Below are 23,715 nucleotides of genomic sequence, written 5' to 3'. Positions count from 1 at the left end.
ATTTTATTCATTTAACAAGACATTGCAAAATCACTTGACAGTTCAACTTCAGAGTACATGATTCAACCAATCTGAAAAGCAACAAAGTGATTCATTAAATCACAAATGAAAAGACCAGCATCCTAAGCAATTCAATTCATACTGACTATTTCACAGCTCATAATTTACAATCTGTCCCACAGCAGGAAATAGTGTCCCTTTCATATAGAGGGTTGTAAAGAGACAATTGTTCATGTACTCTGTATGTAATTGTTATGTATTCTGTAATTCATTAAAGATCTTAAACACACAGAGTTGTGTGGGAGACGGGGTGTAGCACATCTGACTTTCTGCCATTAAAGAACTAAAAACACCCACACACAGCTAAACTGCTCCCAAATCTTCTAAAATAAATTTAATATTTGATAACATTAACCATACCTTTACTATAATGTATTTGCCATAACATGAATCTTTCCCTGACCTAAACATACTGTTTTTAATATGCATGGTTGTTGCAGAAACATTTTTTTTTTTTTTTATATATCACTGAATGTAATCTGAGGTTTTGCAGAATTGTCCAGTATTGGTGTTCTGAGATGCACTCTGCAAAAGCATCACAGAATAAGATACTCTTGTGTGTCTAATCTGATAATTAGAGATATCACAGATTTAAAATCACAGATAGTCAATAGCCAGTGATTTATAATGTGCCACTTTAGACAGATTTTTAACTTTATTTGAACATAACTTGCCCAGTGGGTTTAAAGTTAAAACAACACCCATTAGCAATGTCCCACTGCACTATTGTGCAACACTATCATGCAGCGTGTGGTATATCAGCAGTGCATCAGTTTTGTAATTTGAAAAATGCAACCACTAGATGGCAACAAACGCAAGATGTTCACACTTTCGTTGTTCTTGTGAATCTATGACCTTTACTGACCCTACTTGTGTTCAGTTGGAACCACAACAACAATGATAAAACCTAATTAAAAACAAAACAAACAAACAATAAAAAACCTCTGGCATGACTTTTACCCTCCAGTCTGATTGCTCCTTGATAGTCGCTAAGATCCAACAAAGCACTTTCTTGTTTTAGCGTGAGAGCCGAGCTTTTTAATCTTTATTGTCGAGTTGTGTTCTGGTGACGGTTGCTCCCTTTTGTGCAACAGTGCAACTATTGAACAGATGAAAAAGCCAGAAATTGAGCAGAAGGAATCAGGAACATTGCAGAAAAGAAAGGAATCATTCCGTCATAGGTGTTAAGAATTTACACTACATGAAAGTTTAAAGTTATTGTACCTTTAAGTCAGAATGATGCATGGATAGAAGAAGGGAGGGGCAGAGGGAAGAACAGATGGATTGATGCATGAACAGATGTTTGGGGAATTTGAATTTGTGTCGAGCAAAGAAGAACATTGTGTCTCTTTAGTGATGGTAACATGTACAATGTTGTACATCTTTAAACTGGAATTTGTATTGCGAGCATATTTTCTTTGTAGTTTGTCAGCCACACTCTCCATCCATCGTCTCATGCCCTGCTAAGATTTGGTGGAGGCTTCATTAATCCATACTACTTTACTGTCTTAATCCTGTTCATTATCGCTGCTCGGGTTTGGCCTAAGGAGCCCAGATTTATGTCTTAGTTTGCTCTTGCAGGGTTTTGCCGCTCCCGTTGGTTTTGGAGGGAACACTGACTCACCACAATCCTTCGCTCAAGAGCTGTCTGATGAGAAGTTTAACCATCACAAGTCACTCTGTGCAGTTCCTGTGGCTGCTGGATTAATTTGCAACCTCTTTTCTTTTTTTCCTTTTTTTTAAAGACTCTCTCCCTTTGTGCCAAACACTAAAAAATACAAAACATATCAGTCTGCTCCAGATGTTTACGGTTGAATGCAAAAGATGGGAAGTGATAGCATGGATGGAGGCATGTAAGCTAAACTAGAGGAAATGCCAAGGAAAAAAAAACTGTCCAGATATGTAAACGGTGGTTATGGAACCCTTACACATTATCTGTAAGCCAAGTTTTAAACAATCATGGCTGAATTGAAGTAAAGGAAACACTAAGCATGTGGGATACTAATGTTGCGGTGAAAACAAATGACATTTTTGACAGCTGTTCCAAAGAAAATTAGTAATGCCTGTATGTGAATTCAATTTCATATAAATAAGATTTTTTGATTATCTAACAAATAACAAATTCCTTGGAGAACATTTATGGTTTAAATTAAATACGTGGTTATCAATTTTAGATTCATATAGAGCAGTCCAAGAGGAACATATACCCCACTGTACAGAGTCTAGGACTATATTGTCTACTGACTTCCAAGATTAGAGGATATGTAACCGGGCTCCACCACAGAGTTTATCATTGTTAACAGTGCCTTCTAGTGGTCAACTACTAAACTAACGAGAGTAAATCACTTCTCTATGGATCCTCATGCTGCAAATGCAAGCTTTACATAAAATGATAGCCACGTTTATGAAATCGCTGTTGCCGTTTATTAAACAGTGAGTGAATATGGGAAGGACAACCGTGAAGCTTCCTGACACTTACTGACACTCACTTTACTTGAAGGAAGAGGAAAATCTTTCCTGAAAGCTGCAGTGATGGAAATAACAGCCCTGGCTGGACTGATTTAGAGTGCATATGTGGTGCAAGCAAAGCACACGCTGAAGCAATCAAGCATTATTCTGCATACAGGCTATAAAATAATAGAGCCCAGTTGCACTTAAGTTGTCAGGCTGTTGCCTCAAATCTCTGAGTTCGTGACATCCCCCCCACATCCCCCCATTTTCTCTCTGTTTCTCTTTTTCCCTTCTGCACATGACTCTCTCTACCTCTCTCCCTCTCGCTTTGTGTGTGTGTCTGTGCGCGTGAAAGAGAGAGAGAGAGAGAGAGAGAGAGAGAGAGAGAGAGAGAGAGAGAGAGAGAGAGAGAGAGAGAGAGAGAGAGAGAGAGAGAGGAAGGGGGCATGTTGGTGGATTTCCCTTCTGGCTACATTTTGTAACACAAATGGTGTCCAATGGAAGCAACAGGTGCAGGCTTTAAAGGTGACTTACTGACCAGAGCAGGTATCCCTGCAGTGCGTGTAATCTAAACAAAAAAAAACAGTTTAGCATGGAAAATTTACACAATGGACGAAACTAAAATAATGCAAATCAATGTCCCTTTCCCAAACCATGATGTAAGTGAATGATTAAATAATTAACACGTGATTCCAGTGTATGACGAGAACCTTTTCTTTTTTCCTGTTCCGATTTTGAATGCAAAGCAGCACTTTATCTGCTCCGGACTTTTCCGTACTGGGGATATTCCATTTAATCCGTGACGATGAGGCACTTATGACTCAAATAGGGGGTTACCGATGATTTCTTTTTTTTTTTTTTTTTTTTACTGCCACGGAAGAATCGTGGCGTAAGGAAATTGTTTTTCCTTTAAACTTGAATACAAGTTTCAGGAATCGCCTACAGGTTTCACATCCCCAAATCTGTAGTTCGCACGACATGATTGTATTTTGATCCAGTGAACTGTCAAAGTTAGACAAAACCAGTTTCCTTTTCGTGCCATTTATCAAGACAGACTATAAATGTACAATAATTTGTTTCTGGGAATGTGTTTGGGATTTATCTCAACTGCAGATGGAAGAAAAAGCTTTTCTTGACATAAAATTTGATTTTATTGCTGGATATTGTTGATATTGAGAATGTTTTGTTTGTTTTGTTGTTTGGGGCAGTTTCAATGTCTCTATTGGGGGATTTGAAGCTACAAATCCATCGATAATAAAAGCCTGCAGGTTTTGAGGAGTGTTATGCTGAAATGTTTTGATGAGGGTTGCGTTGGTTTCTGCTGTTGCCTCTTGCACCTCGGCATCAGTTCAGCCTTCAGGGTGAAAGAGCGATCCTGCTGCTGAAAAAAAAAAAAGTTTGGCCGCCTGCCAAGCCGTGGAACAAGTGCGCCTCCCTTCCCTGCTGTTTAGCGTATTCATAGTTAGGGGTTTGGGCTCGGCTGTTTTTAAAAAGGCAAGGCAGCTCTCAAGTTGATCAGTCTGCTCAGGAAACCTCTGTTGGAGAAAGTACTGGAGTCCAAATTGAAGGGGAGAGGAGTTGAGATTTTGTGCAAAGAACTGCCTTGCTCCTGCAGAGGACCACATCTCGGGAAAATAGCACACATATTTTAAATTGGTCATTTTAACAACTTTTTCAGAGTGCACGGCGAAAAGCCTGCAATTAATGTCTTTTTTGTTTTGTTTTGGGTTTTTTTTTTTTTAAAAATAGATAGCAACACTCTTGGATAAAGACTCTTGGCTTTAGCTTTAAAAATCGGATTATCTGACTGAGGCATTGTGTTCATTAGACCAGTCCACTTTTCCCCCTCCTCTCTTCGCATTTGAGGTTTATGCTATAACTGAAGAGAACACCAACGATGATTCTGAGTTTTTGCCTCTTGGTGACATTTACTATCTTGAGGCTGACCGGGTGTTTGGGCTCATACGTGCCGTGCGAGCCTTGTGACCAGAAGGCGCTGTCCATGTGCCCTCCGGTCCCGGTCGGCTGCCAGCTGGTCAAGGAACCGGGCTGCGGCTGCTGCCTAACATGCGCCCTGTCTGAGGGACAGGCGTGCGGCGTTTACACCGGGACGTGCACCCAGGGCCTCCGCTGCCTTCCGAGGAGCGGGGAGGAGAAACCCCTGCACGCCCTTCTCCACGGCAGGGGAGTGTGCACCAACGAGAAAGGATACAAACCTGTCCACCCGCCTATAGGTAAGACGCGCACCGGCTTGCAGTCTGAATGCATGCGTGGAGCCAAACGATTCCTTGAAAGAGTGTGATGGTGCAGATATTAGTGGCAATGCCAAAGTCTCATGTTGTCCATTAAAGCAGAGTCTCCACAATATAGGCTGTGGATCAATGTTTGATGACATCTTGTCCCATTCGGGTATCCATGCGTGTTGATGTGTGATAAGCTATTGAAATGTCCACAGGAGTAAATCAAAGTAAGAGTGTTTTTCATCACTAATTAATTAAATTACATACATATTGATTATTTTCATTCCTCATTTTTGATCTCCCATTGGAGGACCTCAGGTGCCCCCCCCTTCCCTCCCCTCTTAAGACCCGCGGCTGTAAACCATGAGTAGCCAGATCCTGTGCTCTCTGACAGACCGTTTGTTTGACAGATGGTATGAGGTGCCACCTGATTAACTTTTATCCACTGCCTTGATTAAACTGGCTGCGGGAGCTTATTCCTATACGCTCCTCTCGGGTCTTTGTGGAGATAGAAATGCACCTTGAGTGTCGCAGGCTTAGCATCCCACTATAATAACACTGTTGCGTTAGGCTGCTCTCTATGAATCCTTCCACTAATAGCCTACACGGGGTGAACAAGCACTCCGGTTGTGGGCTTATTGGTGCCTGTTAATCTGTTGCGAGCGGCTCGACACTCTTCTCCGCTAAACGCACATGGTATGTCCCGTCTGAGCTGAGCCTCTTGTGCGGGACAGTGGTTGTCCAGTAACACCCAGCAGTGGTTGACAAGGATCCAGACAGCTCGCACTAAAAAATGTTTAGTTTTACTGTTCTTTTTTAAATTTTAATGTAGAGCAAATTGTTAAAGGGATTTATTCCAACAGTTTTCGCCGTGCGTCTCTGCTGTTATCCCGACAGAAATGCTTTCAAAACTTTATGAACATTGATCTGTGGGCTGCCTGTGTGAGGAATATTGGGACAAAAAGTGTGGAAACCCCTAAGTGGAGTTTATGGGGTACTGCATTGCTGCCTTTAATATCCAGCACTGTAACAAGTGTCTGTCAAAGCCACTATTTTCCATCCTCGTGCAGGAGCGCATCATGTAGTCCTTTTTTTCCCCCTCTATTTTGCGCCTTTCCAATACATCGCACCAAAGTGGTGACATTGAATCTATCCAGGCATGCAGGAAAATTATAGTGTATATGGTCAGGAATGGGGTGCTACTCCCCAAAATTTGGGTCTTGTCAAAGAGGAATTTAGATGGTAGATTTAGGCTGCAGGCTACCCTTGGGATGGTGTTTAGAGTCGGATTACCACTAAATCTGTATGCGTGAGAGAGAGACACACAGAGAAAAGAGAGAAAGAGAGAGAGAGATGTTAGACCGAGGGAGAATGACAGTTGAGCCAATGGTTTTGAATGATTTAAGACATTTCTTGGTGTAGCAGAGAGGTTCACTGTCACTCAAGAGGTTTAGCAGCTTGTCAACAACTAGATAAGTAGGTGGTAACCACAAAGGTTTTGGCTACACGCCACATTCTATAAAATAGGCTGCCACTGGGCTCATTTTGGCTGTGGACAGTCATTAGGATACTTGCACCCTGTGAGCAACCAGCACCCCCTCTGTCTATGAATGCCATTGTTCTAAAAATACACAGCAAAACTTATGTTTTCCAAAGCAACACTAACTAAAATGATTTAGAGGTGTAGGATATCAGTCCTTTGTGTCTGTTTCAAGTTTGTGTGTGTGTGTGTGTGTGTGTGTGTGTGTGTGTGTGTGTGTGTGTGTGTGTGTGTGTGTGTGTGTGTTGGTGGGTGTGAGTGTGTTAGCTCTCATGTATACTTGGGCGGGGCTGTGTGAGTGTCTGGGTGTGCATTGTATGTGATTGTTGTGAGTGATGACACCTCAGGCACTTTTGTCTAGCAAACACATATATGCACACACGCACACACATACACACGCACACACGCACACGCGCAGGCAGAGAGGGAACTTGACTTCTTTGTTGGCCCACAGAGGTAATCAGAGCATCTTTTCCTGCCTCTGGCAGTGCATTCATTGCATGGGCTCTAAGTCACAACGCAGTGATTCAGCAGAATGCCTCTGGCTCTCTCTTTCCTCTGGAGAGCCTTCTGTCAAACAGCTCCACTGATGGGAACTGGTGAGGTGAGCTTCTAGTTTCCTGTGGTGTGGGGTTGCAGCTGTCTGTGTGCTGTATCAGCTGAGAAAGGCAAACACAGGGAGGAGGAGCTCAAGTGTCCACAACTCAGGAGGCCACGAGAGCTGCAGCCTACTAAATATTGACTGGGGCAGACAAACAATGGAAGCAAGGAATCATTGCTATCCTACAGTCCCCCCTGCCCCCTCCCCTCCTTTTACTGCTCATTTAAGAAAAAGAATCCTCACCATCAGTCTATGTCTGGGTTCATGTCCCAGCAGTGCATCAATTCATGGTTTGCTCTTGCACTGTGATCCCCAGAGTTGCTTGGATTGTAAAGCACAGGAGGTGGTACATGCTTTGGGGGTACTCAGACTTTGTTAGCCCCCTAGGAGTGAATCAGACCCTGGAAAGCTTGCCAACAGATATGACTTCATGGCAGCAGGCCCCTCGTCCTTCAAGCTTCTGAAAGGGCCTTATGTTCTAACAGATTGCTCTTTGCCAAGAAACAAAAGATGATTAGGGGGTGGTTCCAAATCCTGAATACTTGACTCACACATGAACAGAAATACTATGCCCCTTATTAGCATAGCAACAGGAAACCTGGTGCCTTAACTGACAACTTTAATACTTTACATTTGTCTTGGCTCTTTGAATGTGTGTAGATGCAGTTTCAACTTGTTGCCAGACAGTTTCTGAGTTATTTCAGCCACATTCTGAATACTTAGTGGTTTTTCATATGTCACATGTCCCTGTCATTAATATTTACAATCATCAGCAAGTCAAGCAACTGCAGACTTCTGATCTGATGCATGTTTGCCCAAGAACTTCACATATGTCACACTGCTGCTTTGTCATTTCTAAGCACCGTACAGAATCACTTGTCATCACATACTTTTAGAAAGCTATTCAACTTTGAGTATTCCCATCTGCTTTTACCATGTAGACAATGTCAATGACACAGCTGGTTATTGGGTTGTAGCCGCGAAACTAAAGCAAGTGGTAAAAAGCTGATTCTCTCTGACCATCCACTTAGACTAATGGCAACCAGCCACCATGTCTGTTGTAGACGTTGCGTGCTCCTACAGACATGCCACGTTAGATATAGCTCTGGTCACGTGTGGTCCCAGCTGCCTGACAGCTTCATGATGGGCTCATGCGAAAGGAAAGACTGCATGTGGCTTTCCATCCGTCTCACCTTGAACATCCGAGACAGTGCAGTGAAAGCTTAGCATGCTGCAACTGATCTGCTGCAGGTGCTACGAGAATTATTTGAAAGGTCATTTTTCTCGAGATATCACATTGAGGACTTCAAGGAAAAGCAGGCACATCGAGGAAATTGTGATGCCAAGAAAAGGTAGATAATTGATGTACAACTGGATTTGTCTGCACATAAAATTTGTGGTAGAGTGTGATCATAGGGACAGTCTACAGCACTGGAGCTGTCGTTGGAAAGCCAATAACCTCTTTGGCACACTTGCCTGATTTCTCCCTGTAAAAATTTATAGTGGTATTTGTACAGCTCATTGGTCACTGACACCTAGCCTGCTAGTGGCAACAGCTGTGAAAGAAATCAGCACTCACTGTAGTCTTTCTCTGTTAGGAGCATGGGGTAAAAACGTTTTTAAAAAATCATGGAGGGCCACATGCTGGGATTTAAATGGTATCACATGTGATCAGTCTTGACCTGTGTGCTGTAATATCACAACTAACACCTGGTTACATGCTAGCATAGTGGGAGAAAGGATAGGACAGCTGATATCATCTCATTGTTCTTATCCCGCAGTCTGACTCTTTGAAATTTCCAAGTGTCAGCAGGATATAAAATAGGCCTCTTAGTTTCTGAGGATTAGGAAAACAATAAAGGCCTTAGTCATGTGTCTGAAATGTAGGTGTTACCCAGAATGTGAGACAGGTGGACCTTTTATTGTTCTTCATGCTGGTGGGTTAGCACATCTGCATCAAATAGTGCTTCCTGCTACTGTAAATGCTTCATGATTAAATAAGTTGTACTGTATCATTGTTGATTCACAGTTTTGATCACATTAGAAGCATTAAAAGAAAACCATTCCAGTATAAAAAGTATGTTGCTTCAAATTATGTATCATGTCACATGAATTGGCAGTTTACCCGTAGCAGAGTGTGCTATGAATCACACCGTTATACTGTAAATCCCACAAAGCAAGTGTTAACCACGAATTAATGTGGAAGATAGTTCCTCAACCACTGCAATGTTTCTTTTTATACTGCCCGGAGATCAGCTTTATACAGTATATCCAGGAGCGCTCGACTCTCGCCAAAATAGCTGCTTATGCGACTGGGGAGTTAGAACATAGTCACACCCAGCAATTGTGTTGTGGTGTTGGTGACCCAAAAGGAGGTTGCGTCTGTCCGTGTGGCTTGTTGAAAACCCAAACTCAGATGTGGGATGAGACCTCAGACCAAAATTATGAATGTACAGTACAGCGGCCATGCGCATTACTCTGATAATGTACTTTTCACATGACTGCTTGCAACATGGGCCGAGTATTTATTTGCACTGCTGGAGCTGTAAACAGGTCAGACAGTTTGTTACATACAGCAGCATTTCCCTCTTGGAAAATCTTGCATCCTCTCATAAGTCTTGTTTTGCAATTTATAATCCTTGAATTGTTCTTGTTCAGAAAAGCAGGAAACTTTTTGATTGTAATAAACATATTCTGTATGCACAATACCATGGGAAGAGTTATTTCCTGCATATTGAGAAGCTGATTGAAACCAAGCACAGGGCCGAACAACTGAAATTCCATTCAAACAACAGGATATAGGGGTCGAAACATAATTCCTTTAGACTTGTAGTCAAACAAAACTACAGACAGGACATTTGATAAAGTGCATATTTTCTTAATTCTCCCACTAGTTTGGAATGGAGCTCTTTTCAGTGACCGATCTCCATGATTGTGCACTGATGTCAAGTCATGTGCACAAGGTGTCATTTATTGGCTGCTAGGATCAACACCAGTGCCACTTAATGAAAATGCAGCTGGTCAATCTATGTTTTGTTTGGGTTTTTTTTTACTTTAGCGAAGCAAACTGTATCAATTTATCTGCTAATTATTTTATTTCCACAGAGATCTAGCAATGGTAACTTTGCCACAATTTGGAAAAACCTCTTTGACCCATATTCCTTGTTTTATCAGGACCCAACTTTTGTGCTGCTGCACACACACACATACACACACACACATCCTCGGTAACTTGCAAAACTCCACTGTGGGCCGGGTTTGTTCACACCTCCCTCCCTTTCTGCTCTAGAAACTGCAGGGTTATCAGGCCATGGCCTTGCCTTCAAATATTAAATAGCTGAGGCCGTCTAAGGCTGAAGGATGGTTTACTAACGTCATGCTTTATATGACACAGGCCCTCAGGCTCATTTATCCCTACAATTATCTTGTCCTACCCCCTGTTGAGATTAAACAGCACCTCTATTCACTACTCTCTTACATCTTGTAAAGATGTAATTTCAGATGCTGTGCAGAGACTGACTTAATCAAAGGCAGGACGTAACAAATGTGGTGTAATGCTGGGAAATCCAATGAAAGGTGGAAGAATCTATTGTCCAGTCTTTTTCTAAATGCTATTATTAAAGTCTAACAGATCCAGTAGAGAGAAAAATCCAAAGAAGGGTAGCTTATCTTTCATGCTTGGACTGTTGCCTGTAAGAAACTTAGGATATTCATGAAGCATAATTGTGTGCAGATGTTAATTTTTAAACAGAGAAGTATCAGGTGCACCTCCTTTGGCTACTCTGCCCCTCTTGTCCTAATGAAATCTTTAGCTCGAGCGGAGGGAGAGAGATAGCAACACAGCTTTGGGCTCAGCTGAATGGAAGAGCGGCACATGACTTGGCTCACTTGGCTTCTGTCCAGCATCTTGGCTGAGTTTCAGGAGTTAAACGCAGACCCTCTAAGCCTCCTTTACAAGCTGGGTACCCTGAGCATGGAAAAACTGAGATTCCGCGTCTGCACCGAAGAGCCCACTTAAGAAAAGATGAATTTGGTGATTTAGTGTGTGGAAGAAAAACGAAGTCAGACAGTACTTTGTTTACAAAAGCTCTCCTCTCCATATTGTTGGCTGAGGATGACACAATCACCAACACAACACCTTCATTTATGCTCTGGGTTCATTTTTAAAAGGTATACTCAAAACCCTTTCTAGCCCAAACACTGTTCTCAGACAAACATTCTCCCAAAGCGACTGACTTGTGGGACATGGTTCAGACCTTTCTTAGTCTGGGCATTTTTATGCTCAAATGAGACACATGAAACAAGAATGCATGTTAAAAAAACACAGTCTGTATCCTTTAACAGCATATTTCGTTGCCAAATATGTGGCTTTTTAATCAAGCGCACTGAGAAATTATTGGACTGTACAGCAGAAAAAAATAGTTTTTCCACAGTGGTCACATGCATGGTGTACATAGGAATGCTTGTTTGACGTATTTATTTATAGCAAGTAATAGCCTCGTAGTCTGAGCGGGGAGACACAAGGACATATCTAAACACAAACCAAGGCCTGCCAAGTCATGAGTTGTGAGATTAATTTCAAAGAGACGGCACTGCAGCACAGAAGCCAAAGACCCAATTCTGGTAATCACCCTGCCCCCCCTCCCCTACCAGAGACTCCAGACGCTCATGCTGTGTCAGGCTCTTTGAACATCAGTTTCTCGGTGCTCGAGTCCTTGTTACGTCTCAGTGCCTTTCTCCATGGTGGCTGTGTACTAACAGGCCAGTCCGCTAAGTTGGCAACCTCGTTAAATCATATTTTCCAATGTATTCTCTGAGTTCCACGCTTATACACAAGTATGGAAGTTGATTTGTCTTTCAATAGCAGTTGGCCTATAGTCTGCAGCCAACATTCCTCTCTGGTTCAGTGCGTCTGGCCCTGTGCACCACGGCGGGTTTCCTTGTCAGATAAATATAACCAGGGTCATCCACTGGCACCATCGCTTCGGCTAGTTGGGGCCTGGCAAAGTCCCCACAATAACTCTGTACTTATGGTACAGCTAAGCCAAGGGGGGGAGCAGAGGGCTTCTTTCTGTGGCCTCAAAGCACCTCTGGCTGGGGGTCCTGGCTTAAGAGGCTGAGCCCCAAAGATAGGAGGGGGAGGGAGGGGCTAGGTTAAGGATAAAGGACCTCAACCTGTGAATATCCTATCAAGAGGAACTTTCAGATCTCTGAGACTATAGTGCCCCCTGGGGGAGCTATAATTACGTTTAAGAACTGCATAAAATGTGACAGAAATGTACAAGCATTTATATGAGTCCACAGAGCAACTGGATTTTCCTCCATTTGACATTTGAATCGGTTTAATATGGGACACGTCGCTATAAAGTTACTGCTCTCAGAGGCCTTGGTCCCTCCTGAAGTTTACCAGGCCAGATAACGTGTTAGCAAATTTTCCAGGCACACTGTAGGCAGTAATGCGACATGTGATACAGTTTTCTTAAGTTGTAGAGGCCTTACAAATATGTGCTGCCTTGTGTTTGTGTATCTATACCTACTGTATGTGTGACTTCAACCAACTTCTACTAAGACCAACAATTCTCGCTGACATATTAGCGACAGCAAATACATCAGAGGAGTTGTGGTTTGTAGACTGTTAGGCAAATATCTAAATATACGATGTCTTTCTTGATCTCATGGATGCAGATCAGCTGTAACTCGTCTATGAATGGATGTTTAAGAATTACTTGTAGAGCATTTGAGGGTTGGACAGTGGGGTTGGGTGAGAAAAGATGAGTTCAAACTCCTGTGTTAGCTGAAGGAGTTTATCAGCTGTTGACTGAGTGCCAGCCTCCCCTACTCTGTAAACACATGGGATGCAACATTTGGTGGTGCAAACCCCCCAAAAGCACCTGGTATTTTATTCATGTTTGAAGGACTAAAAAGCCACTTGTTAGTCACAAGTTAAGCAAGAGAAGCAAGAAATTAACATAATCAATATTAGAGATACTGGGTGTAAAATATTGCCAACATAAATAACATCTCTACATCATAATTCCGTATTATAGTTACAGTACAATATTAACACCACTTTCATCATGAAATAACCCTGAAGAACAGTCATTTGAGTTTTGTGTAGACTGCTGCCAGTGTAAACCATTTTCCCCCCAAAACTGAATCAAAGTTCAGACTTAAAATACATTGCATTGTTGTTCTCAGATACACATTTGCTATAGTCTACTTTAAAGTCAAGTACTTCTAGACCTAGAGATTTAGCAGCTAAAGAGCCACATATGTTTCTCAGGAGTCATTGACCAGGCCAGAAACATGACTCCAAATGGATGCTAATGGCTTCTAGTTTTGTAAATAGCCAACTGCTTGCTAACATGTATGCCAGAACAACATTATGAGGTTGATAATATATCAGTGTTGTGAAGACAACTTGATCTGCTGCTCCCATGTGACTAAATATCAATTAATGCGGCTTACAATTTTACAACACATTCTCCCTGTCAAGGGGCAGAGTGGTTGATGACGTGACCATGTAATTACAAAGTCCCTAGAGATCTTTGTTGCATGTAGTGCCTTCCCATTTCCTGTCAGCTTTTTACTGTAATGTAACAAAGACACTGACAAACTGACCAAATAATTTAACTAACTAACAAAAAGACATTTAAAATAAATAAGGCTGGAATAACAACTGGACAAAATGGGCTGATGTTGATTTTACTATCATGAAAAACTGGAAATCAACAAATAATTATAATATAGAGAAGCTGAATTTTTTGGCATTTTCTTGTGTAAAAATGACTGAATGATTAACCACATACTGGCTGGGGGGTTCAATAGGGGCTGGTCAACAAACTTCTGCATTGATGTAAAGCTACAGCCTGATTGTTGCTTGAAAGATATGATATTAATTGACCATATTTCATTTGTTCCTGTGTAGATCGTGAGTCTCGAGAACATGAGGACACGCTGACCACAGAGATTACAGAGGAGATGCAGCCAGCTAAAGTGCCACTCCTTCCCAAAGACATTGTGAACAGTAAAAAAATTGTGGCTCTGCGCAAGGAGCAAAAGAGGAAGCTCGGCAGGCAGCGCTCCATGGGCTCCCCTATGGACTACTCACCTCTTCCCTTTGACAAGCATGAGCCTGAATTTGTAAGTATTCAATACTGGTGGTGGATAATACTGTGATGCTTCTCATTTTAAAACATTTTTTGATTTTTGACTTTGGCGACGACTGGTGATAGTAAAAGGCATTGCAACAGACTGTGTGGCAACCTACTCAATTGTTAAATTGTGATTTAATTTACTTATATATATACTATATTAAGTTTGAAGGAAGTGGTTGTGAATGCCCATCCCTTTGCGTCTTAATCAACTGTTGACTTTTTCAACACAACATGACTTATTATGTTGCTGGATTGTAACCCTGTGTTGTCTTTCCCCAAAGGGTCCTTGCAGAAGAAAACTGGATGGTATAATTCAGGGAATGAAGGACACTTCTCGTATAATGGCTCTGTCTATGTACCTACCCAACTGTGACAGAAAAGGATTCTTCAAGCGCAAGCAGGTGAGTTTTGCATTAGAACAGCCCTCCAAAGTGATCCTACTCATTTTGCCACCATTGCATGAACTTAACATTAAAGGTCTCACTAGCTTTTAAAATGCAACATTTTTGCACTGCTGTCAATTAGTGGATTTGTGCATGTGTGCAAATCTTCTTTTTTTTAACAACGTCAACATGGGTGAACTTTGACATGCAAATTTGAGCCTTGACCAAGTCATGTTGACAGTGCTGACCTTTGGGGCAATGGATAGCCATACCATCATAACTCATTAGCTGTGTTGCACCTGTCATTTTTATTTAACCCCCTCTGGCACAAATTAGAAATAGTGTGCAGATAACAGTTCAAATATGTCTTTTGAATAAACTGCCTTGATTTATTGTACTAATAGCAACCAAGTTAATGACAATGATTGTGACTGACTAGTGGTAGTATCTTCCTAGCTATCTTTTCTAGGCTAACTGTTTATCTATTTCCCTGAACTATATCCTGTTTTCTGGCCCACAGTGCAAGCCATCTCGCGGCCGCAAACGAGGCATCTGCTGGTGTGTGGACAAGTACGGAGTTCAGCTCCCCGGGACAGATTACAGCGGAGGGGACATTCAGTGTAAAGACCTGGAGAGCAGCAACAACGAGTGAAAAGGGGAGGACCACCCTTGGTCCCCAACCCCCCGTCCCCTAACCACCATGTGACCCAGGGCCCACACCTCCTCTCTGAATCACACCTGTATGCTCCGCTCTCACATCAAGATTTTTGTTTTTTCAAATTGAAAAAAAAAAAAAAAGGAAGAAAAAAATCCAAACGAAAGAACAGGCTGAAAAAAAGACACCTGTATTTTTTTCTTTTCTTTTCTGTTGTTGACCAAGCACTCATCTCCGAATGAGGGGAAAAGTCCCAGAAGATTTACTAGATCCCTTGACTATTGCTCATGGGACCCCTTGTGTGAGCCGGGTCCCCTGGCTGCAGATCCATGAAAATATATGCACACAATGGATATATTTTTATAGAAACTGGGGGTTTCAATACAATACTTTGTATGATGTAAAATTAACATAACATAATTGTGAAGAAAAAAGCATAAGGCACATTGATTGAAAACAGTTATATTTTAGGCTGTTGAATCAGATGCCACTGTGGAACTGACGATTGGCAGAGTAATTTGTTGTTTTTTTTGTTTGTTTTTTTTGTCTTTTTTCCAAACGAGAAAAAAAAAAGAAACAAGAGATAGGGATATGCTGTAACAGTTGACTCTATCTGGGTATGTGGTTCTGTCAGAGCACTTATAAATAGGGGAACCTGCTAAGATATGTGTAACTTCACAAAATAATGTGTGCATGAATGCGTGTGTGTGTGTGTACAGTGCGAATGTGTAGTATGTATCAGCCTGTGTTGGCGTATGATGGAGTGAGCCTATTACAAAAAAAGAATGTCCTTTTTTTTCTTTCTCTTTTGTTTGATTTTGTCACAACAAGTATTGCTAGCGCTTGAGGTGGTCTTGGGGCTGGCCTTCTCTATAATGTAAAGTATGTCTTGGGACACGGAGCGTTCAGAAACAAAAGAGTAAGCAAATCATTACAGATGAACCTATGTAAGTGGCTCTTTGACAATGTAGCTAGCCTGATATGCCAACTGTGCCTATTTGAACAGACACTGCCATGCAGGGCGACACAGAGCTTAGAGAGCACTGACTCTATACTGGTGAAATAAAGATTACAGTTTTCAGCTTAAGTGATGGGACTCACTTCTGACTTTGATCTTTTGAGTTGAGTGCATAATCAAACTTGCCAAGTCAGGCCGGTTGCTTCTCTGATTCAGTTGTGTGAAGTGTAGTTTTGTATGGTTTTGTTTGTGCTGTTTTCTTTGCCTTCAGTGAAGTAAAGACCGCCCACTTTTGAGCCATGTTCCTTTATCAAATGGTTTCCCCTCAGTACTGCTACTACAGTGTAACCATGGTGTATTACTTTTAAATATAGTAATTGAATGTTGTTTTTCCTGTAGAGACAAAGTATGACAACAATTTAATTGTGCTTGGAAATTTTTTTTTAGCCTGTAAACAATTTGAATAGGTCCTCCTTGTAGCTTGTCTGGACAATGACCGAGAGTCATTTGACTACAGGGCAGTCAAAGAAGCTAACTCTCTGGAAACCTTCTGCTGACATGCCTCCATACAAAGTTTATCTGCTTACTTACAGTTAAGGGGATCATGATCAAACACAAAGGTTACAGGTTATAACAGGGTCATTTAAGTAGAGTTGTTCTCTCTCTGTGTGCAAGTCACAGTGCCTTCCTACATGCAAATACATTTAAGTAGTGACGTGAAAGTGACACAGGGCAATTTCCTTTTTCCGACAGCCCCTCACTGGGACTGGTTGGTGTTATGATGATAAAACAGGTCTAGGTTTAGTTCTGATAAGGAGAAGAACAATGAATGTGGTAGGTCCTTAAATGGTTTCAGCAACACATTGCAAATCCATTTGTGATCTCCACCTGTACCTCGGGGGCAATTCTGATCAAGAATGATTTGTGAGGAACTGCTGTGTAACTGCAGTCAGTTAAACCTCCCTCTTGTCTTTCTTTGACAACCAATAAGCTAAGATTCTTGCTTTTTTCTTGTGAATGCCAATGTATATGATTGCCAGAGAGGGGAGTCCTGAGGATGTTTGGAGGTAAACCAACCATTTCCTTTGTTTAAACAAAAGAGAAATGATATTTGCATCCAAAACGGCTCCCGGTTGTGAATATATTATCAAGGCTTCTTGCCCCCACTTCCAACACCAAATCCCCACTACCACTTTCGAAACAAAAAAGCAGCTTGCACTTATTTCAGTTACTCACTATTGATATTGATACTCAACAACGTCCTAAGATGTGGTATCATGAAGTTAGTGGAACACAAAAAAATGTAAAAACGGAAAAAAAAACAGCCACAAAAGCTAAATGTTGTGTTATCTTGTGCTTACCTGTTAAAGGTGGTGCTTTGAGGTAATATTTGTTGACAGGGGCTGTGCAGCCCATGCCTGGGACCTCCAATACAGCAACATCCTTTAGGGAAAAATAGATCGAAAGTAACACACAGCTAGAGATGTTCTCATGGCCTATTGCACAGAGATGAGAGGTAAGATAGAGGGGGGAAAGAGATAGAGGAGAGAGGAAAGAGGAAGAGCGAGCGTCATGGGCAGTGGTCACAATCAGGGCCTAGCCACTTCCCCGATATGGGGTCACCAATTGCATGACATTAGTTACAGTTAGCAAGAGAGTTACCAGGAGTCATGGATCGCAACCAGGAGAGTATCAAGTTCCAATTTCATATAAATACTCAAGTCAAAAACAGTGAAATGTCTGACATCTGGGACCAGTTATTGTCTAGATTCATTAAGGGTGTGAATACTTCAGTTTTGAAAGTATTCATTTCTTTTGTTTGGAAAGCAGGTTGAGGTTCAAGGTTGAAAAACAAAAAAAAGTCTCTCCTTTATTAATGTCAGTAACTTCCTGTTTCCGACACCTGTTTGCGAGTAGTGACTTCCTCAGGTTTCTCATCTCTTACATGGTTTACTCATCTTCACAATTCATCCTTTAGTACAGTTACTACAGCTTTTTTCTGAATACATAACACTTTCTGGATGTAATGAGACAATACAATTGGTTTTCATAATTTGGTGTTCACTGGCTTGTGAAATAGACCCATCGGCGGCAGGAGGACAGTGGGAAATAAAAATGGTCAGTATTTGGAACTACATAAGACAAATAAGAAAAAAAAGACAAAAAATCTCAAATTATTAAAGTGAATATCACTGTGTAATATTTATTCAACTTGTAATTTATGTACTCTTTTAACCTTTGTCTTTTTTTTGTTATGACAAAGCATTTATTTAAATAAAGTTATGTATTCATTTAAACATTCTGGTGAGGTTGTTTTATTTGTTGCATATGTGTAAAAGAAATGAGCCGCCTCTAAAATTGACTTGAAATGTGCAGTTTGAAGTGGAATCATCCTGATAGTAAGCACTGACTAATCTCCGAGGCTCGAGCTGATAAACCTCTTAGACATAAGTCTGAGACACCCAGGCTAGCCTACAGGATCTCATGCAGCATGCAGGATGTGACTTTATAAAGCCTCGCCCGAGGGCAAGTCACCTGGTTTTCAACACCACAGTCAAAAAGATTGCACAGGAACAAGGAAGTCATTTAACATGAGTTTGAACTTCAAGGGGGGATAAAATCTAGTGGGACCAGCTCACTCTTCAAATGACTGGGAAGACGGGATTTGTAGCCTGGAGGAGGCTTCATTATGTTATGGAAAACCTACCTTTCTTACTACTTAGAAGCAGAATGGACTCCCCTGAGACACGTCCATTTACACAGGCATACAAGCACAAGTGTATATGTGTATACTCTGACTTACTCACACAGTGTGAAGAGAAAAAAACAAGAAGGTTTGGTAAACAGAGCAACAATCAGCTATTGAAAATACAGAAAATCACATCAAGCAATTTGGATATTCACCCTCAGAAATTCACATATTTGTCAAAAAGCAGCATTTAGCTGGGTGTCTTTAAAAAATAAAGTGATATACTGTAACACAATGGGATCACCTGGTCAGTTAAGGTCAAACATACAAATCAACAGCAATGATTAGCAGTTTGTTCTTCAGCATGCACAACCACACAGGGGGATAACATATCTAATAAAATCAAAGGGTCTTTGCATGCATCTTTGCAAAGGGTTGTCTGGTCATCTTCATCACCACATGAATTCCAGGAAGTGACAGAATGGGACTTTTCTTTTTTGGGGGCCATCAAAATCTCTCCCTGGGGACCTCAGGACTTTGACCAACTCCAGATGTGGGTGACTGATTCAGTGTATGGAAGGGTGGAGGGCCCACAGTTCCTGTATAGCGAGCAGATCAAGGCTGCCGTAAAGGTTGTTGTGGTATGTTTGTGTGTGTGTGTGTGTGTGTGTGTGTGTGTGTGTGTGTGTGTGTGTGTGTGTGTGTGTGTGTGTGTGTGTGTGTGTGTGAGGGAGAGAGAGAGAGAGTGTGTGTATGTATGAGTGTGTGAGTGTGAGTGTGTGTGTGGTAGGGAGGGCAGAGACTTTGACTTCGGGGAGGAGGAAACATGTGTAGAAGATTTGATTTGTGAGGCACTGAACATGACAATTACTATTTGCCTTCAAAGAAACTGACAACTGCACTTAGGACTTCAAAGCATTTATGCCCCTTTTATTACATAATTAGACCAACAATGTTTGATGGCTACATCTAACGTCAGCTCACGCACCTCACCCATCTAAAGCCAGGCCAACTGCTCGGTTGAGCAGTTCTATCCCGCTCAGACCTCGGAGTCTTAGAGAAAGTTTGGATATTCTTCCTCTCATGAGATTTAACAAAAGTTCAGAGCTATAAAATCAGAAGCAATAACTTTGTAAATGTTTTCACTTTTTTCACAGTGCATCGATTCGCCCGTGGCTCATATCATTAAATGTGACTTTTAGAAATGATGATGGGCTATTTAAAGATGTAAGCAAATGGCATGCAGATGTTTACACTGCATAATTGGGATCTTTGCAAATCACTGCTTGTGCTGTTGTATAATGCTATCTCTTAAAGAAGTAATGGAGGTTCTTTTCATCACCGGTATGGTGATGAAAGGATATTTGAAAGAATGTACAGCGGTTGGGAGTAAATCACATGACTTAGCAGTGGAATCCTCCGATGCCGGTGGTAGAAGACGGCAGACAAGTGTCTGCTAGTCTTCATTCAAGCCCTTTCATCAAAGATGGACTTAGACCCGGAATCCCAAATGAAGGGTTCTTCAGCGTGGATCGGATGTGACTGTGAGAACCATAACGGCATGTTAAGTAAACTAACTTTGAGATTAAGATTTGACATCCTACAAGCCATAAAAGGGGTTGAGATCAATGCCATTACTTTTAACACTGTTAACCAATGGCCAGGACAGCAAACAGTAAGGTTGTAGTAACCCATCATTTTCCTTTAAGATATACGTCTTTATCTTTGAATTTGTCTCCATGCCACAGAGACATAAATACATTAAATTGGTAAATCTACTCTTCTGCTTTTGCCCCTTTTGTACAGTGCAAAAATATAAGTATACATTACATGACAACGAGCTGAAGTCTTCTCCAGCCTCCAGGTTAGCCTGTGTTCCACCAGCTTCAATTACACTGTGTTGTTTTGTATAGAGGGGTTTTCATGAGTCTTTCTATAAAGCTGAAATTTAATACTGGGCTTTTTTTGTCCATATTCAAAGATAGATGTCCCTCCTGTTGTATTTCCCTCTAACATTGAAATACCTTGTCATTTGAACAAAGATAAAACAACAATTATTTTGTTAACATTCAACAAGTACAGCTTCTGTGAGTCTTAGACCCACCATCAACGTATCAGGGGAAGTTGTTGAATGCTAACAAAAGAAATAGTAGCCTGGAAGTAGGGCGGATCTTTGGCTCTCTAGGCCAATACACACGTGCTTTTGCACATACACACACGCAGTCACGCTCGCACACAGATACGCACCCCCACTCTTACTCCCATTACTTAACCACCCTCCTCAGCCCATTGTCCCTGATCTATCAAACCTAAAACAAAAGACACTTGTTGTGATTTGTTTTCCAAAAAAAAAAAGAAAAAAAGGAAAAAAAGGCCAGCCTCAAAATACCATTAATGTGCTGAACCACTCCACAGACACCAGAGATCCATATGTGACACCAAGCCAAGTTGTCAAATTTTTAAAAGCAAAGTCCCTGCCAAAGACCAGGCATTAAGACAAAATAAAAAAATAACATAAAATAAAAGCGAGCATGTCACAAAAACGGAACATTGCTGTAAAGCTGTAGCTGAAAGAGTGTTCATATTCTGCACAGCATGATTAATTGCTCTCTTGGACTTGAGCTCGCCTAACTGGCACACTGGCACATACATAAGGTTACAAGGCCAAAGCCAGTCAGGAGTGGTCTCATATGATACACGATTGGCCAGAACTTCAAAGAAGTCTCTCTTTACACCCATGTCTTGAATCATTTTGATCACAAATCAGCGGTGACTTTTGTTGGCGACATTTGCAAGTGTTTTGCAACTTAACATATGTCCTAAGTGTTGCCTGTATCATAAAAATCGTTTTAGTCACTGTGTGAGAGATAATCTTCTGCACTGGGTGAAATACATTTAAAGAGACATTACTGACCTTTATAGGACATGTTTGGATTCTTCATCCATATAATACTCACATACCACATGCATGCTGAAAGAGTTATGTGTTGCTGTAATGCTTCCTCCTGTCCCTGAAGTGAATACTTTGTAACAATCAGCGACAATATTTTACAAAAACTGCATTCCAAACCGCTAAAGATACTTTCATGCTAACTCGAGCTAGCCAGATTGAGTGGGTATCTTTGCCCTGGCAGTCGTGTGGAGGTTTATTGCTGGTGTTGTTTCCCAGCAACAAACCTACATGTGACTACCAGGAAGTGTCTTTCTGCTGCAGCTTTGCAAGGAAACACTGTCCTTGGAAACACAGAAGGAATTTGGTACTAAAAAGAACAAACCCCTTTAAATAGCTTCAGAGGAGCTTTAGAATTCATCAACAAAGACAAAGGACTTTGTTCCCTATGTTGTACAGTGTAGTCATTTTTTAAAAAGGACTGGTCTACACCGATTTGGAAATATCTCTACCTATGTCAGTCAGTTTATCCTGAAACATAAATCCACCCACATACATATTTGTGTCACATCCATTATTTGCCCAACAGTTTGTTGTGTGATCACCATTTTATGTAGCTCATGTTACACGTTTACAGCTCTTTGTCTGTTCAGGGTTGTATCAGTGATTTACACATACAATTATGTGTAAAATTATACCTATGCAACCTAATTGTTGAACTCAGTCACACTGCAGATGCCTTGGAGGTCTAGGGAATCATTATAACACAAGTCATGAACAGGCAAATAAATCTTTTTTTACACCTCTGGAAATCTTGTGAATGTTACCTTCATCTAAACTTAAAAAAAGGACCTGTTGACATGTCAGCAGATTATGAAGTTATTGTTGTCAGTCACATGCAAGTCACTCCAAATACTGCCTTAATTGCAGCAGGCACTAAAATATATAATGCAACTTTTAGATGACGCTGTAGATGACGCTGCAAATGCTTAATAATCCAACTGTGTGTGTAATGGTTTACAGCAGCACTTTTGAAACATGATGGTGGCATCATGTAATGTCATCCATTACTCATGGTGATGAGAAATTGCTTGGCTGTCGAAGGGACAATAACACGGGACTGCTGACAGCCATGGATGGCAGAACGGATCCAGCCCAGCCTGTAAAAAGTGAGAAAACACTGAACAAAGTTACACTTTATCCCATTTAACCAATAGCATCTCTGCAGCATTCTGCTAAGTCTTCATGTACTGCTACCCCTCTTTAGACCATAATCTGTGTGTGTGTGTGTGTGTGTGTGTGTGTATGGTATGTGTGAGTGTGTGTGTGTGTGTGTGTGTGTGTGTGTGTGTCTGTGTGTGTGTGTGTGTATGTGTGTGTATGTGTGAGTGTGTGTGTGTGTGTGTGTGTGTGTCTGTGTGTGTGTGTATGTGTGTGTGTGTGTGTGTGTGTGTGTGTGTGTGTGTGTGTGTGTGTGTGTGTGTGTGTGTGTGTGTGTGTGTGAGTGTGTTTGTGTGTATTTGCACTTGGTTTATTTATAGACATCTTTACCCAATTAGTATCACATTTGTCAATGCCAACCCCCCATCCTATTCCTCTTCATGTCAACACTTCATTAGTAACCCAAGCAACACATGGATATACTGTACACATACACACACACAGCATGTCTGCACGCACAGCGATAAGAATACTCATGCAACAGAGCATCTCCCAGAGAGTTCCCAGCATCGTTACCGTAAGTGCAATTTTTTTTCTCTAGTGTCTCTTATTTGGAGTTCATTGTGCTGATAGGAAAACTGCTGACAAACAACAACTCTCTGCAACTAAACAAATTGATGGGTGTAGATTCATGGAAACACATTTATATTTACCACATGATGGCTTTACCGTAAAACGTCGTAAAAGTGGCAATAAAAAAAACCTCAACAACTTTCTCTTTTCGGTGACTGTCAGAGCAAAACAGATTTAATACAGCTTAAAATATAGGAAGCAAACTTCACCGAGAAAATTCACAAGATATAATCATACAAAAATATAAGCTTCTTAATCATCCACTTAGTTGTAGATTTGTATGCACAGATCTGATAT

The 23,715-nt window shown here is 41.2% G+C and overlaps 2 protein-coding genes across 2 annotated transcripts in view; one reads left to right on the top strand and one right to left on the bottom strand.

Moving 5' to 3' along the window:
• The first annotated feature begins 4,024 nt into the window (after window positions 1–4,024).
• igfbp5b (insulin-like growth factor binding protein 5b) lies at window positions 4,025–18,338 on the top strand. The gene is made up of 4 exons (XM_062431546.1): window positions 4,025–4,745; window positions 13,821–14,035; window positions 14,331–14,450; window positions 14,953–18,338. The coding sequence occupies exons 1-4, from the start codon at window positions 4,409–4,411 to the stop codon at window positions 15,082–15,084; spliced, it is 804 nt and encodes a 267-aa protein (XP_062287530.1). The 5' UTR covers window positions 4,025–4,408; the 3' UTR covers window positions 15,085–18,338.
• Window positions 15,605–23,715, bottom strand: part of igfbp2b (insulin-like growth factor binding protein 2b) — a 27,950-nt gene continuing 19,839 nt past the window's right edge. Inside the window, exon 5 of the mRNA XM_062431545.1 lies at window positions 15,605–22,784. The gene's annotated coding sequence lies outside the window, so the exon portion shown is untranslated. The remainder of the gene's footprint in view (window positions 22,785–23,715) is intronic.

The sequence above is a fragment of the Scomber scombrus genome, chromosome 13, assembly GCF_963691925.1.
Source record: "Scomber scombrus chromosome 13, fScoSco1.1, whole genome shotgun sequence".
NCBI classification, from domain to species: Eukaryota; Metazoa; Chordata; class Actinopteri; order Scombriformes; family Scombridae; genus Scomber; species Scomber scombrus.
This window is presented reverse-complemented; position numbering and strand designations above follow the sequence as displayed.